This window comes from Silurus aristotelis (genome assembly GCF_946808225.1).
Source record: "Silurus aristotelis genome assembly, chromosome: 29".
Taxonomy (NCBI): Eukaryota; Metazoa; Chordata; class Actinopteri; order Siluriformes; family Siluridae; genus Silurus; species Silurus aristotelis.
Genome location: NC_139602.1, coordinates 6,363,052 through 6,380,698, shown reverse-complemented (window position 1 = coordinate 6,380,698; position 17,647 = coordinate 6,363,052). Strand labels below are relative to the sequence as shown.

Genomic DNA, 17,647 nt, shown 5'->3' with positions numbered 1-17,647 from the left:
TTCCTCACCACATCCATGAACCTCCTCCTTGGCCTTCCTCTTTTCCTCCTTCCTGATGGCTCCATTCTCAGCATTTTCCTACCAATATAACTCATGTCCCTCCTCTCCAAAACGTCCAACATGGGCTGTTCCCCCTAATAAACTCATTTCTAATCTTGTCCATCCTCGTCACTCCCAACGAAAACCTTAACAACTTCAGCTCTGCTACCTCCAGCTCCGCCTCCTGTCTTTTACTCAATGCCACTGTCTCTAATCCATACAACATTGCAGGTTTCACCACAGTCCTATGAACTCTTCCTTTCATTCTTGCAGATACTCTTCTATCACAAATCACTCCTGACACTCTTCTCCACCCACTCCACCCTGCCTGCACTCTTTTCTTTACTTCCCTAACACACTATACATTACTTTGCACAGTTGACAGGAAAGGGCTCAGGGCCAATCCTTGATGCAATCCAACCTTCACCTTAAACCAGTCTGTCTTTCCTACTGCACACTTCAATGCTGTCACACTGTCCTCATACATGCCCTGCACAACCACCAAATACTTCTTTGACACACCAGACTTCCTCATACAATACCACAACTCCTCTCTCGGCACCCTGTCGTACGCTTTCTCTAAATCCAAAAATACACAATGCAATTCCTTCTGTCCTTCTCTATACTTCTCCATCAACATTCTCAAAGCAAATAAGGCATCAGTGCTGCTCTTTCTCGGCATGAAACCATACTGTTGCTCACAGATGGTCACCTCTTCTCTCCTGGCTTCTACTGCTTGCTTCCACTACTCTTTCCCATAACTTCATGGTGTCACTGATCAACTTAATTCCCTTGTAGTAACTTGCAACACATCCTTCCAAGCTCGGTCCCTCTGCCTGGCTAATTGGTACAAATCCTTTTGTCCTTCCTTAGTGTTCAACCTCTCATACAGCTTCTCATATGCCTTTCCTTAGCTTTTGCCACATCCCTCTTTATCTGCTGCTGCATTTCCTTGTACCCCTGCCTACTTTTCTCATCACTCTGTCGATCCCAATTCTGTTTTGTTAACCTCTTTTCCCTTATGCTCTCCTGCACTTCCTCATTCCACCACAACGTCTATTTATCTTCCTTTCTATTTCCAGATGTCACACCAAGTACTTTTCTAGCTGTCTACCTCATAACTCCTACAGTAGTTTCCCAATCATCCAGCACCTCTTCACCAACACAGAGCCCCTGTCTGACTTCTTCTTCTACTCTCCTCCTTTTCTTCTTCACCTCTAAAACCATCCTACAGACCACCATCCGATGCTGTCTAGCTACACTGTCCCCCGCCAACACCTTACAGTCTTCAATCTCTTTCAGGTTGCATCTCCTACATAGAACATTATCCACCTGTGTGCACCATCCTCCACTCTTATACGTCAGCCTATGATCCTTCTTCTTCTTAAAATAAGTGTGCACCAATGCCATTTCCATCCTTTTAGCAAAATCTACCACCATCTGCCCTTCCACATTCCTCTCCTTTAGTCCATACATTCCCATAACCTCCTCATTACCTCTGTTCTCTTTACCTACATGCCCATTAAAGTCTGCCCCAATCACCAATCATTCATTTCTAGGTACACCATCTACCACTTCATCTAATTCACTCCAGATTTTTTCCTTCTCCTCCATCTCACAGCCGACTTGTGGAGCATAGGCACTGATGACATTTATCATCATCCCTTCAACTTCCACCTTCACGATCATCACCCCATCAGAAACTTTCTTCACCTCCACTACACTCTTACTATACTCTTCCTTCAGAATCACCCCTACACCATTTCTCTTTCTATCCACACCATGATAGAACAGTTTAAACCCACCTCCAATGTTCCTGCCTTACTCCCTTTCCACTTGGTCTCCTGAACACACAACATATCTACCTTTCTCCTCTCCATCATATCAGCTACCTCTCTCCCTTTACCCGTCATAGTGCCAACATTTAAAGTACCAACCCGAACATCTACTCTCCTACACGTCTCCTTTTCCTGCAGTCTTTGTAGACGTCTTCCTCCTCCTTCTCCTCCTTCGGCCAACAGTAGCCCAATTTCCACCAGTAACCTGTTGGCTAACAATACCTGTGGTGGTCGTTGTTGATGTATATTTCTTGTCTTGATGGAGTGTAGCTGTTTCTTGGAATGAATCCTCGCAGACACTGATATATCTTTGTAAATAAAGTGTTTATTTAACACAGACATTCAGCATCTTCACGAGCCTCCTGGATCAGCTCGGAGCCGCCGTATCGATGAGTCGACGACTCCCGATTCATGGCTCCACACATGTTAAAATACTTTGCCCGATCTCTGGGTCCGCCTCTTAATGTATATGATCTCATTTCTGCAATAATGCTTTGACACAAAGCGAAGTCTGTCTTTGCCCAGACTAAATGTATCCCAGATGTATCGGAGCTCCCTTTCCCAGATCATTCATCTTAATTATCTAATGAACGGGTCAGAGGTCGTCTCCCAAAAGGACATGCATCCTGGATCATATTCTATACTTCGACTCATACTGATTTAAAGACGACAGTCTCATTTTCCCAGTCATGGCTCTTAAGACGGACACTATAGTCTTTCATACATTTGGCTTAACGAGAAACATCTGGTCTGCCTCCAGCAACACAGAACAAAGTCGAACACAGATTAAAGATATTGCATATTAAAGATATTACATATTTAAGATACTATATTGTTAACCAGGGCCTCGACCGATCCGGTATGAAATTCTTATGTGTTATCCGCATATTCGATTTGGCACATGTTTTACGCTGGATGCCATTCCTTATGCAACCCTCCCCATTTATCTGGGCTTGGGACCGGCACTAAGAGTGCACTGGCTTGTGCCTCCCTAATGGCTTTGGGTTTGCTTAATATGGTTTATTAATTATAGACATAAAGTTCCCTCAGTGGACAGTAGAGGGAGGCAACCTGCTGTTTACTGTAATGGAGTTTTATTTTGTACCATTACCATTCATCATGCAGCCATTACCAGAGTAATCACAATAATGAGAGCAGAAACCCTCTTTCTGTCTCTTCATTCTGTTTTAGAGAAACTGCACTGTGCTTTTGCCATGTCACAAGAAGGATGTACCTGTGAGCACTCTTTTACACATATGCAGGCAATTCAATCAGGTAACACATTTAGTTTAAAATGAGTTTAATAACATAAGGGCATTTTATGCCTCAGAACATAAAGCAGTCATATTTTACATATTGTGGTAGACACTACACAGTGACCCCCTACATTAAATTGGTGAAAAAAAACAATAAATTGAGCAGTACTGGCAATATGAGAACCAGGAACTTTAACAGTTTCCCACAGATGTGTGTTATTAGATTAGATTAGATTAGATTAGATTCAACTTTATTGTCATTGTGCAGGGTACATATCCCAAGTGCAGAAACATACTCAAATGGGTTAAATGTTTTCTGTTTTTATTCGAAAGTTTAGAAAAAGAATAGAAAATAAGCAAATTTGATGTAACAAAACAAAACTGTCAATGGCAAAGACAATGAATATACAAAATCAGATTAAATAATAAATCAGGTGTAATTGCCTGATGTGCGCATCATGGCGGATTTGGGTGCTTAATTTGAGACTTGCAAACTTGAGACTTGAAACTTATTTGATATTTCAAGTAAAATATATCGGATAGGATTCTGAAACAGCCTTTTACTATCCATGTAGAGGCAGACCTTAACATATAAAACATTTAATATTACTTTGTTTTTTTCTCTTTAATAATTTCAGTTAACTAATTTTCTTAGGATTCTGGTTTGTTCTGCCCTTCTTTTTCTTTATATCAGTATTAACACTTATCTGCCCCACTAGATGTCGCCAAAGTGTTCCCGAGAACCTCATTAGTGCCCAGTGCTTCCACCTGTATATCAGCCATTTTTGTATTTAATTTGCTTGGAACAAGTTGGTGGTGACGTGCACTTTGCCAAAAAGCGAGGAAAAGATCTAACAAATTAAAATTAGAATACAATTCTGAATTAAAGGTGATAAAGTTGTTTACTCACATTACGAATTTTATTTCAGATCATATAATCTCACAGTGGATCCTTTACCACCTATCCATAATCCAGCGTATAGAGGCTGAGTGAATGTGGTGTGGACTCTGTGGAGAAGCTTCATCCTATCAGAGACGCTGTAGAAGGACAGAATTCCTGCACTGTGGTCCACATAAACTCCTATTCTGGAGGATGAAGGAACCTTGTGATTAATATAATTGTTGTTGTGCCAAAAACAGAAAGAAGAAGAACACTCCAGACTCCAGGACATTGTTTGTACAAAATATAAGATCAAGTGATTTATACTGGGTGAGTACATCTTACAACATTTGTGGCTCTTTGGACATAGCCTATAGATTTAACTGTTCAGCCTTTGTGCATTCCCCTCAAATGCCAGAAGAGTTGGCAGAGTACTTAAATGCAGCCTGGTTGCTACCCAGGGATATTCTTCAGCTTCAAAATCTTTTGATCTTAAATGACTATTTTGCATTTGATGGCAGACATTACTGGGACTCTCATTTTAAAAACTCTACAGATTCTTCATATACTGATGGTAAACAGAGATGGTTAATATTTTATTGCTGCTTTTATCTGCCAATGTGCAGCCAAATCCAGGCCCTGAGTTGCAGTGTATTCCATTGCCATCTGATGTGAAATCCATGTCTGGTTTAAGTGTAGTTCACCTTAATGTTCGCAGTTTGTTATCCAAAATGGATCTGCTTAGAATTTGGGTGAATTTAACAGATGCAGATATTGTTGTGCTATCTGAAACCTGGCTGACAAAATCAATCACTGATATGGATATTGGAATGGGTGGTTATAACGTGTTTCGTGCTGACAGACCAAGGAAGGGTGGTGGGGTTGCTATTTATGTCAAATCTAAATTTAATGTGAAGTTAGTCTATTCAGAATCAATCGGTAAGCAGCTGGAATTTTTGGCAGTAAAGGTGGAGTTGGCCAAGGGCCCTTATGTTACTGTTGTTGGGTGTTATAGGCCTCCTTCTGCCCTGAGTACTGCGTTTCAGACTCTTATTCAACTCTTATCCAGATTGGACTACTCCGAAATTATTTTAGCAGGTGATCTAAACTGGGACTGGCTGAAACCTTGTTTAGATGAATTTAAGTCATTTTGTGATTCTGTCAATTTTACACAGTTAATCAATTCTCCCACTCGTTTAAATCTTAAGTGCCATGACAAATCCACCTTAATTGATTTAATTTTGACTAATGTCCCACACAAATTTTCTGCTGTTGGTGTTTTTTGCAATGACCTAAGTGGCCACTGTGTTGTTGCTGCTGTAAGGAATACTAAGATGCCTAAATGTAAACCTCGTTTCTGGTTCTCAAACTATCTTAGTGACAGAACCCAGTGCATTAAGTATGATGGTGTTCAATCTGGTATCTTACCAATCCTTAAAGGGGTTCCACAAGGCTCTGTGTTAGGCCCTCTTTTATTTACTATTTATATAAATAACCTTAGTCAGCATGTGTCTGATGCAAACTTTCATTTTTATGCAGATGACAGTTATTTACTGTTGTGCACCCTCTCTTAAACAAGCCATTGCACATTTACAGAATGCCTTCACTGTGGTCCAAAACACGTTGCTACAGCTGAAACTTGTGCTCAATGCAGAAAAAAACAAATGTATGATCTTCTCGGGCCCTCGGAATAGACCACTGAATGTTCCCTCAGTGATTACTCTTGACGGACGTGAAATACAGACTGTTACAACTTGTAAGTATCTTGGTATTGTTATTGATGATTGCCTATCATTTAAGCCTCATGTTCACTGTCTAGTGAGAAAGCTGAGGCTAAAATTGGGTTTTTACTTTCGAAATAAGCTGTGTTTTTCTTTTAATGTTAAAAAACGGTTAGTGGCATCCACTTTTTTATCTGTGCTGGACTATGGTGATATATTATATATGCATTCATCTGCTCAATGCCTTCAAATGATTGACGCAGCCTATCATGCATCGCTGAGATTTATTACTAATTGTAAAGCTCGCAGCCACCACTGTGAGCTGTACTCTCGTGTAGGGTGGTCTGCTTTGGCCACACAGAGGCTTTGTCATTGGTACACATTTATATATAAGGCTATTCTTGGTGTGCTTCCATCCTATTTATGTTCACTTCTTATGAAAAAAAGTGCTGGTCATTACTCTCTCCGTTCTCAGGCTGTTGTCTTGCTTTCTGTCCCACATGTCAGTACTGGGTTGGGTAAAAAGGCCTTTGTTTTTTCTGCTCCCTTTACATGGAATTTGCTGCAGAACAACTTAAAACTTAGTAAATTGATTCCTTTGAGTGTTTTTAAGTTAAGAATGAGATCTTTTGAGTTGGACTCCCATGTCACATGTCAATGTTTTTAATTGAGATTTCATTGTAAGTGCATAATTGGCTTTCAAACTGCTTCTATTAATTTATGTCTTTATTTTCATGTTTTTTGTGTGTCTTTGTACGTATGTAATGATGTGATGTAATTCAGCTGCCTATCTTGGCCAGGTCTCCCTTGCAAAAGAGATTTTTAATCTCAATGGGCTTCTCCTGGTTAAATAAAGGATAAAAAAAAAAAAAATTTAGACCCTTTGCTCAGTATTCGGGCCACTCAAGAGTCAAGAGTCAAGAAGCTTTTATTGTCATTCAACCATATATAGCTGATGCAGTACACAGTGAAATGAGACAACGTTCCTCCTGAACCCAGGTGCTACATAAAACAACAGTAAACAACAGTCACAGAACAGGAGAACACAGGGCCAGGAACTAAGATCCTCGCCACATAAAGTGCATGTGTGCAACTGGTGCAAACAGTGCAAAGACATCACAAGACAACACAGGACAGTGCAGAACAATACAAAATACACAAAATATAAAAATAAAAACAATAGCTCCGCCAGTAAAACCTGTCGTAACAGAATAAGGTGCACAGTAGCAGAAAAATTTAAACAGAGAAATGTAAACAGAATTGTGCAATTCTACAATAGCAGCAATCAAAATAAAGTGATCAGTGACCAAAGGATTTGGACAGAATATTGTGCAAAGAGAGCAAGTCCCGGAAGATCTCTGCCATAAAGCCCCGACTGATGGAGGGCTGCAGTGATGGTTGACTTTCGACAACTTTCTCCCATCTCCCGACTGCATCTCTGGAGCTCAGCCACAGTGATATTTGTGTTCTTCTTTACCCTATTTCACCAAGGCTCTTCTCCCCCGATAGCTCAGTTTGGCCAGACGGCCAGCTGTAGGAAGGGTTCTGGTCGTCCCAAACGTCTACCGTTTGAGGATTATGGAGGTCACTGTGCTCTTAGGAACCTTAAGTGCAGCAGAATTTTTTGTAACCTTGGCCAGATCTGTGCCTTGCCACAATTCTTCAGAGCATGAGCTCTGACATGCATTGTGATCTGTAAGGTCTTAAATAGACAGGTGTGTGGCTTTCCTAATCAAGTCCAATCAGTATAATCAAACACAGCTGGACTCAAATGAAGGTGTAAAACCATCTCAAGGATGATCAGAAGAAATGGATAGCACCTGAGTTAAATATATGAGTGTCACAGCAAAGGGTCTGAATACTTAGGACCATGTGATATTTCAGTTTTTCTTTTTTAATAAATCTGCAACAATGTCAACAATTCTGTGTTTTTCTGTCAATATGGGGCCCTGTGTGTACATTCATGAGGAAAATAAATTAACTTAAATGATTTTAGCAAATGGCTGCAATATAACAAAGAGTGAATTTGAGGGGGTCTGAATACTTTCCGTACCAACTGTATATCTGGCCTTGGTCATGCTTTATTCTATAAAAAACATATGAGAAACACAATGAGACAATAAATGTGTGGATGAAGATCACACTTTGTGTTACCTGGAGGAAATGGATGTGATCGTGTGTGTGTGAAAGCTGCTCCAGCTCATTGACTCTCCCCTGAAGATCAGAAATCTCCTGCTCCAGTTGCTCCAGGAGTCGTTCAGGTCGACTCAGTTCAGCCTTCTCCTGATCTCTGATCAGATCCATCACCTTTGAGTACTTTTTCTCAATGAAGCTGATCATCTCAGTAAAGATCTTCTCACTGTCATCTACTGCTGTCTGTGCACTGAGCTGTTAGGATATACACACACACACACACACACACACACACACACACACACACACAAATGACTCGATGTCCATGTTGTGTGTGTTTCTAGGAGCAGCTCCGTCTCTGCTCACTGCTCACCTTTATAATGTTCACATCCCCTTTAAGCTCCTGCACCTTCTTCTGCTTCTCCTGGATTCTTTGCTGGAATTTTATCTGCTCCTCCTTCAGCTCAGTCTGTAAACAGTTATAGTTGTTTAGATATTATTATTCTCCTGCATCTCCCCCTGCTTTATACATGAGCTCCCCCACACACACACGGCTAATGTTGTTCTAGCTGTCATAGGAGAAATCAAGTCCAGTTATACTGATGCACACGACCTAGTGGCCTTCAAACATGGCTGTCCTGAACTTCAAACTCAAGCACATTCCAATGCTTATTTTAATACTGAGACTCAGGACTGACACACACACACACACCTGTTTTTCAGCTCGTTCTGCTGCAGCTGCAACTGTGTCATGTCCTCTGTGTTCATGCATCGTACACAAGTAACATGAAGCTTTGGTCAGAACGACAGTAGATCTCAACCAGTTTATTATGCTCAGAGCAGATCTTCTCTTGTAGATTTCCAGAGGCTTCGATTAACTTGTGCTTCTTCCAGGATGGAACTTCATAATGAGGTTTCAGATGAGTTTCACAAAAGGAGACCAGACACATCAGACACGACTTGACGGCTTTGCGTTTTCTCCCGCTGCATAATTCACATTCCACATCTCCAGGTCCAGCGTCATAACGAGCAGCTTGGGCTTCTGAGTTCTTCAGTTTCTTCACAGTGTTGTTTCTGTGCAGAACAGGCCTTGGATTGAAAGGGTGTCTGCACAGAGGACAGCTGTAGACACCAATCCAATCCGCATGATCCCAGGAGCCATTAATACACACCTGACCACACGGGGTAGCCACTGGATCCTTCAGAAGATCCAGACACACTGAACATCTGAACTGATTTACTGAAAGCTGAATTACTGAAATGCTGGATTCAGCCATTTTCTTGCCAATGTGGATGATGTTGATCTCGTGCGCTGTTTAAAAACCCTCCTCTGGTTGGGTCGTTGCCATGGTAACCGGGGAGCTTCTTCGTGCATGTGCATGGAGAGAGAGAGCGAGCGAGAGAGAGAGAGAGAGAGAGTTTGTATGAGTTTCATCTTCCGAACTACAATAAACCAAATGTTGTGATCTTACGAGCTCCTTGTCTGCGGTCAATTCAACCGCGCTTTTATTATTTTTTTTTTATTATTTTTTTGTCCTCACTTGCGCGCCTAATCGTGTATTTACGGTATGGGTGCTTGAGATGAGCGAATCCGGATTCATCCAGGTAAAATAACCCGATTCTTTATATGACTCGGGATTCATGAATCATGCACTTCTTTGACGTGTATCACTTGAGTTATCTTGTTACTAACACCAGATATAAATACAAATTGTAAATTACAACATTTAGTTGTTTACTTGTTGTTTGCAAGCAACTGTAGCAACACGTAGCTGACTGAGTTGTGACTGAAGTGACTCGGGGACTCGTGAGACTCGAATCTCAACAAAGGTTTAACAAGGACAGTGGCGAAAAACAACATGGGAGAAAATGGGGGCATCTGGTGGACAAAAGTAGAACGTCATTCGTGGCACATCCTCGAATTATTACAATAAAAATGAAAAGCAATTATATAAAAGTTGAACAAGTCATTTCTGGTTTCATTATAAATTAAGAAACCTGACCTTGACCCATGTCAGCTGTCCAACTACAGGCCAATATTAAATCTCTTCTTTTTTTTTTTTTTTTTTAGAAAAGGTTGTAGCACAGCAGTTCTGCTCACATCTACTTATGAATAACATTTTTGAAATGTATCAGTCAGGATTTCGGCCTCATCATAGCACAGAGACGGCGCTAGTTAAGGTGGTAAATGACCTGCTATTGGTCTCTGATCAGGGTTTTGTCGTCTTACTTGTTTTGCTCGACCTCAGTGCAGCTTTTGACACCATTGATCACACTATACTGCTTGCTGGACTTGAGAACGTTGTTGGAATAAAGTTTATCAGTTTGTTGATGTAAATGGTGAGTTCTCCACACTTTCTGAGGTAAAGTTTGGTGTTTCTGCAAGGATCTGTCTTAGACCCACTGCTTTTCTCTTTATATATGCTGCCTCTGGGGGAAATTATACATAAACATGGTATTCGCTTCCACTGCTATGCCGATGATACACAGCTGTATATTTCAGCAAAGCCAGATGAGAGAGATCATCTTAACAATGTTGAGGAGTGTGTAAAGGACATTAGACAGTGGATACTAGGGCTGTGCAATTAATCGCAATCGCAAAAAATCACGTTTTAAGCACATGCGATTTCTAAACCGCATAAGGCTGCGATTTTATCTATTAATTAATTCATATTTTTATTCAGAATACGTTCTTGTGCGCATGTTTTTTAAGACGTTAACCAATCAGAGCTCACTCCGCGCACGACGAAGCTGAGCGGAAGAACCGAATCGATGAGTGGGAGGAAAGAACATAAAATATGGATGCAGGTCAAAATTAAAATGATTTGGTGCCAAAGAGAAATTCAACGTCAGTCGTTTGGGAGTATTTTGGATTCAGGAGAGAGGATGTGTCACAGAGCAAGGTAATTTGGAAGACTTGTGAAATGATTATTCCAACGAAACGGAGCAATACTACAAATCTGTTCCAACACTTAAAACAGCGCCATAAAAATCTGCATGATCAATGCATGTTGACAAAGTCCATCAAAACAAACAAACGCACACATCAAAGCCAGCCCGAACAGATTGAACAAGTATCCATTGTTCAAGCATTTGCAAGCGCCATGCCTTATGAGAAAGGATCAAAACGGCACAAAGAAATTACCGACGCGGTCACCTATAATTTATGCAAAGATACTGTATGATGCCTGCGCACATCTTCAGTAAAGACGGCTTCCAAAGACTAATACAAACACTCGACAAAAGATACCAGCTGCCATCTCGCACTCATTTCACACGATTTGCTATTCCCGAAATGTATGAGAAATGCAAGGCGGGCGTTAAATACGAGCTCAAGCAGGTGAAATACTACGCCACGACCACAGATATGGTGGACATGCTGGTTTTTCTTGCATAAAAACCCTTAAGAGCGCAATCTGTTTTTTGGTTTTTATTTCTGTTAGTTTTTCTTTATTGTTATCACTGGAGTTGAGGTTAGTTAATATTAATTTATTTCATGTTGTCTGTTTTTAAGACAATTTATTACAGTTTTGTTTATCAGGCAGTTAGTACCACTGTACAGTGTTATTTCACTGTGAAATGTGTGCACTGAAAAAAAGTTTTGAAGTTTATTTATTATAACTGGAATTTAGTTTAGTTAATCTTAATTTATTTTATGTTGTCTGTTTTAAAGACAATTTTACTACAGTTTTGTTTATTAAACTATTAATACTGTTATTTTATTGTGAAATGTTTTGTTATGCACTTCTTGTGCACTGAATACATTTAGAAAAAGCATGTTTGAAAAAGTTTGAAAAAGCAAAAACAATTGCAAACTTTTATTTTTTTTTCATTTCATCTTCTCCCGCTTATCCGTAATTCGGGTCGCGGGGGCAGCAGATTCCCCAGACACTTCTCCGTGTCCAGGGATCGGGCTGTCAAGGCCCCCGCCTTCGACTGCCGCCCAATCCTCTCAGCACCGCTCCCTTACGGTCCCTCCTGCAGGTGGTGAGCCCACGGGAAGCAATCGCAATATTCATTTAGAAAATCGCAAAATGATTATTTTGTCCATATTGCACAGCCCTAGTGGATACTTTAATAATTTTCTTCTGCTCAACTCGGATAAGACAGAAGTACTTTTACTAGGACCACATGTAGCTGGAAGCAAACTTTTCAATTATGTAGCATCTCTGGATGGTGTTTCTGTTTCAGCATGTACGGCTGTCAAAGACCGTGGTGTTAATATTGACCCTAGTCTTTCCTTTGAGTCTCACGTGAATAATATTACCAGGATCACCTTCTTTCACCTTAGAAATATTACTAAAATTAGAAATATGATGTCGTTACAGGATGCAGAAAAACTAGTTCATGCTTTTGTTACTTCTAGATTAGACTACTGTAACGCTTTACTGTATGGGTGTGCGAGTAAGTGCATAAATAAGCTTCAGTTAGTTCAGAATGCAGCAGCAAGAGTCCTCACTAGATCTAGGAAATATGACCACATCACTCCTGTTTTAATCAGTCTACACTGCTCCTAATTAAATCTCGCATTGATTATAAAATACTACTACTGACATATAAAGCACTTAACGGTCTCACACCGCAGTATCTGAGTGAACTTCTGTACCAGTATGATCCTCCATGCCTACTTACATCAGAAGGTGCAGGCTATCTGTTGGTTCCTTAAATAATGAAGACTACTGCAGGGGGCAGATCTTTCTCTTATAAAGCCCCACAGTTATGGAACAGCCTTCCAATTAGTGTTCAGGACTCAGACACAGTCTCAGTGTTCAAGTCGAGGTTGAAAACATATTTATTTAGTCAAGTCTTTTATCAGTAGATTTTTCTTAGGTAAAGGCTCAGATCTGGAGGGATCATGGATATGGAGTGTTTGGTGAACTGGGATATTTGGATGCTGTCGTCCCCTCACTCTCACACGTTCACTCAGGTTTGTTGACGGAGGTGTGGTGGGTCGTCTCTTATCCCAGAGATCCCTCATGTTGGTGTTACCTTCTGGTTCTACCTTTTAGCTATGCTGCCATAGCAAATCTTGCCAGGGTCCAAACTGCTCAGTGACATTAACTTTCATACAACAAGGTTTCTTCCTTATGCCATCTCGGGGAGTTTTTCCTTGCCACAGTCACCACCGGCTCGCTCAACAGGGACAAACTTACCTATAAAGAACATATTCACTTTTAATCACCACATTATCTGTGTAAAGCTGCTTTGAGACAATGTTCGTTGTTAAAAGCGCAATACAAATAAAAATGAATTAAATTGAATTGAATTACAGGGAAAATAATTAAAAAATATGTGTCTGCTGAGAACCTCGAAGTTCTCCACAAGACCTCACCAAGGTATTAAACTTAGCTGAGCAGATTCCAAGTGCAATAACGACCACTGTAAAGCAGAACCAGAAAGACCAAACCAGTTTTGTAGGTGAATCAGTGATGTCTTGAAGTCAATTGAATTAAAAGCAGCATTGCTGTCTAGAAGAAAAAAACTGGATAAAGCACCTGAGTATGGATTTAATTTAAGATCATTTAATACTTTCAATAATAATTTCTGTGCCATGATAAGCCTAAAATCCAGACTAAATACATTATTTAGTGTATGAATTAAGAAAATTTTTTATTACATTAATACAGCATTCACAATCAGCTTAAGGAAATTGTTAATACTGGAGCCATCAGTGTTTTATTTATTCAGCAATGGCCTGACAAGCTTTGTATTAAGATCCTGTGAACAAACACCTTGAATTAATCTGTAAGAGGTAAAAGAGAAGATATAAGATTGGAGAAAGTCGTACCAGAAATTTCAGTAAATCAGTGCGTTGTAATGATTGTCTCATCGATCCTATTTAGAAGACTCAAAATCCCTCAAGGTTCTGGATTCCAGCTCTCCAACTTCTTAACATAGAAATTGAGTTATTTCAAGACTTACATGCTTATCTCATATAAATGGACATGTGACATTAGACTGCATACATTCCTTTTTTGAATGTACAGCTGTATAGTGTACTGTATCGACTTATATTCATAGCCAACGTGTGTTACATCAGCAGTGTATCTTTTCAGTGTTTTGCTTTTGTTACATTTAGATTAGACTATTGTAAAACAACTATTGTTTACAGTTAAAGCAGAGTTCTGTTACAGAGAGGAATGAGGCTGAGAGTGTAAGGATAGTATTAGAAGTAGAGGAAATGGTTAAGAGAGTAGTGTTTATAACCTCTCTGACTTTGCCCTCTGCTCCCTCCCTCTCTCTCTTACACTCTCTGTAAAAACTTACACACACAACCAGGAAGTAGATTTCAGTGAAAACGAAACTCAGAGCCGCACTCCTTGCTCTCTGTCAGTGTGTGAAAGAAAGAAAATGGCTGAATCCAGTATTTCAGTAGATCATTTTTTAGTGGATCAGTTGAGCTGTCCAGTGTGTCTGGATCTCCTGAAGGATCCAGTGACTATCCCGTGTGGTCACAGTTTCTGTAAGGTGTGTATTAACGACTGCTGGGATCAGGAGGATCAGAAGGGGGTCTACAGCTGCCCTCAGTGCAGACACACGTTCACGCAAAGGCCTGTTCTACACAGAAACAACATGCTGGCTGAAGTGGTGGAGAAACTGAAGAAGACTGAAGTCCAAGTTTCTTCTGCTGCTCACTATGATTCTGGACCTGGAGATGTGGAATGTGATTTCTGCAGTGGGAAGAAACACAAAGCCGTCAAGTCCTGTCTGATGTGTCTGGCCTCCTTTTGTGAAACTCATCTGAAACCTCATTATGATGTTTCTGGTCTGAAGAAACACACATTAATTGAAGCATCTGGAAATCTACAAGAGAAGATCTGCTCGGAACATGATGAAGTGTTAAGGATCTATTGTCGTACCGACAAAAGCTTCATCTGTTATCTGTGTGTGACTGATGAACACAGAAACCACGACACCGTCTCAGTTAAAGCCTACAGAACTGAACAACAGGTGAGAAATGCAGCTTTAATATTTACAGATTTGACTCATTACATTTTTATTTATACACTTGGCTCACATTTAAATAAGTAGTTTATAAAATGTCTGAATGTGTTTTTTAAATAAATGCAGTTTGGATAAACCAATTCAATGTAGAGTGTAGAGCAGTAACTCCGCCCTCTCCCACACAGAGAGCAGGGTAATGTTTGTTATTATGGCTTTGGTGTAGGATTCAAGCAGTATTACATCCTGGCTATAGAGTCACATGACTTTATTTTATTATTAATTTAAAAGACAAAAGGAAATACGTTGCTACTGTCAAATGTGATGTAATCCAGTGGTTCCAATCTCATTCAAGTCAAGTTTATTTCTATTGCGCTTTTCACAACAGACATTGTCTCAAAGCAGCTTTACAGAATTAGTTAAGGTGAACAATGTGTATGTGTATGTGAAAAACTCCCTTAGATGTTAAGAGGAAGAAACCTCAAAAGGGGAACCCATCCTCATTTGGGTGACATTAAGAGTGTGATTATAGATTATATACAGAACACTGGAGAGTGAGAACTAACATGAGCTCTGACGTAGAATAAATACATTTAAGTGTTTTTCTGCCTGAACACACACACACTGATTCAGGAAGACTGATCTTTGGCTGATTTGTTGGATCAGGTGTGTTAGAAATTGAAGCTGAATGCGTGCTGAAATGAGCTTTGTATGGAGGACAGGAACATTCCAGAATCAGGGTTGGCTTAATTATCAATTGTATCATAGTAATGATTTCTCCATTTCTTAAAACTACAGTGAGGAAAATAAGTATTTGAACACCCTGCTATTTTGCAAGTTCTCCCACTTAGAAATCATTGAGGGGTCTGAAATTATCGTAGGTGCATGTCCACTGTGAAAGACATAATCTAAAAAAAAAATCCAGAAATCACAATATATGATTTTTAAACTATTTATTTGTATGATACAGCTGCAAATAAGTATTTGAACACCTGAGAAAGTCAATGTTATTATTTGGTACAGTAGCCTTTGATTGCTCTTAGCTAGAATTCTTACCCTCAAAGACCTGTTAGTCTGTCTTTAAAATGTCCACCTTCACTACATTTATTATATTAAATTAGATGCACCTGTTTGAGGTCGTTAGCTGCATAAAGACACCTGTCCACCCCATACAATCAGTAAGAATCCAACAACTAACATGGCCAAGACCAAAGAGCTGTCCAAAGACACTAGAGACAAAATTGTACACCTCCACAAGGCTGGAAAGGGCTACGGGGAAATTGCCAAGCAGCTTGGTGAAAAAAGGTCCACCGTTGGAGCAATCATTAGAAAATGGAAGAATCTAAACATGACTGTCAATCTCCCTCAGACTGTGGCTCCATGCAAGATCTCACCTCGTGGGGTCTCAATGATCCTAAGGAAGGTGAGAAATCAGCCCAGAACTACACGGGAGGAGCTGGTCAATGACCTGAAAAGAGCTGGGACCACCGTTTCCAAGGTTACTGTTGGTAATACACTAAGACGTCATGGTTTGAAATCATGCATGGCACGGAAGGTTCCTCTGCTTAAACCAGCACATGTCCAGGCACATCTTAAGTTTGCCAATGACCATTTGGATGATCCAGAGGAGTCATGGGAGAAAGTCATGTGGTCAGATGAGACCAAAATAGAACTTTTGGGTCATAATTCCACTAAACGTGTTTGGAGAAAGAAGAATGATGAGTACCATCCCAAGAACAGCATCCCTACTGTGAAGCATTGCGGTGGTAGCATCATGCTTTGGGGGTGTTTTTTTGCACATGGGACAGGGTGACTGCACTGTATTAAGGAGAGGATGACCGGGGCCATGTATTGCGAGATTTTGGGGAAAAACCTCCTTCCCTCAGTTAGAGCATTGAAGATGGGTCGAGGCTGGGTCTTCCAACATGACAATGACCCGAAGCACACAGCCAGGATAACCAAGGAGTGGCTCTGTAAGAAGCATATCAGGGTTCTGGCGTGGCCTATCCAGTCTCCAGGCCTTAACCCAATAGAGAATCTTTGGAGGGAGCTCAAACTCGGTGTTTCTCAGCGACAGGCCAGAAACCTGACTGATCTAGACAAGATCTGTGTGGAGGAATGGGCCAAAATCCCTCCTGCAGTGTGTGCAAACCTGGTGAAAAACTACAGGAAACGTTTGACCTCTGTAATTGCAAACAAAGGCTCCTGTACCAAATATTAACATTGACTTTCTCAGGTGTTCAAATACTTATTTGCAGCTGTATCATACAAATAAATAGTTAAAAAATCATACATTGTGATTTCTGGATTTTTTTTTTTTAGATTATGTCTCTCACAGTAGACATGCAGTTACGATGATAATTTCAGACCCCTCCATGATTTCTAAGTGGGAGAACTTGCAAAATAGCAGGGTGTTCAAATACTTATTTTCCTCACTGTATGTAACATTCATTTACAATTTAACAATTTCAATAATTACCGTATTTTCCGTACTATAAGCCGTTACTTTTTTTCCCACGCTTTGAACCCCGCGGCTTAAACAATCTAGCGGCTAATTTGTGGATTTTTCCTTGTATTTTCCCAGTTTCACAAACTTCAAGCCAAAAAACTGAACCCCATAACATTAGACCAATGAAATTGCCGAACGGGTTCAGGTGAACCAATGAAACTCTTTATATTAAATCACGCTCCCACTGAATCGGGCGGCACCACATCATAAATATGGATGATGTTCCTCTGACGTTTGAGCTGCCGCTCACTCAAACTGTCAACAGAAAGTGGCAAATCATTCATCACGCTGAAAAACAACCGGGCAAGAAAACACACTTCATCTGTGTT

General features: G+C 40.3%; 2 protein-coding genes and 1 pseudogene across 4 annotated transcripts in view; 2 read left to right on the top strand and 1 right to left on the bottom strand.

Annotated features, from left to right (window-relative positions):
- The window catches only part of LOC310722610 (uncharacterized protein), a 676,055-nt gene that overhangs the window by 556,459 nt on the left and 101,949 nt on the right, over positions 1-17,647 (top strand). The gene's annotated exons all lie outside the window — the stretch shown is intronic.
- LOC310722943 (E3 ubiquitin/ISG15 ligase TRIM25-like) lies at positions 7,809-9,144 on the bottom strand (annotated as a pseudogene). The gene is made up of 4 exons (XR_014538327.1): positions 8,580-9,144; positions 8,241-8,336; positions 7,889-8,122; positions 7,809-7,820 (listed from the first exon to the last, which is right to left on the bottom strand). The product of XR_014538327.1 is annotated as an E3 ubiquitin/ISG15 ligase TRIM25-like (transcript).
- The window catches only part of LOC310722538 (tripartite motif-containing protein 16-like), a gene marked incomplete at its 3' end in the record, with an annotated part of 9,159 nt that continues 4,461 nt past the window's right edge, over positions 12,950-17,647 (top strand). The window contains exon 1 of the mRNA XM_083535103.1: positions 12,950-14,818. Within this exon, the coding sequence (XP_083391229.1) occupies positions 14,219-14,818 (600 nt within the window). The 5' untranslated portion in view covers positions 12,950-14,218. The remainder of the gene's footprint in view (positions 14,819-17,647) is intronic.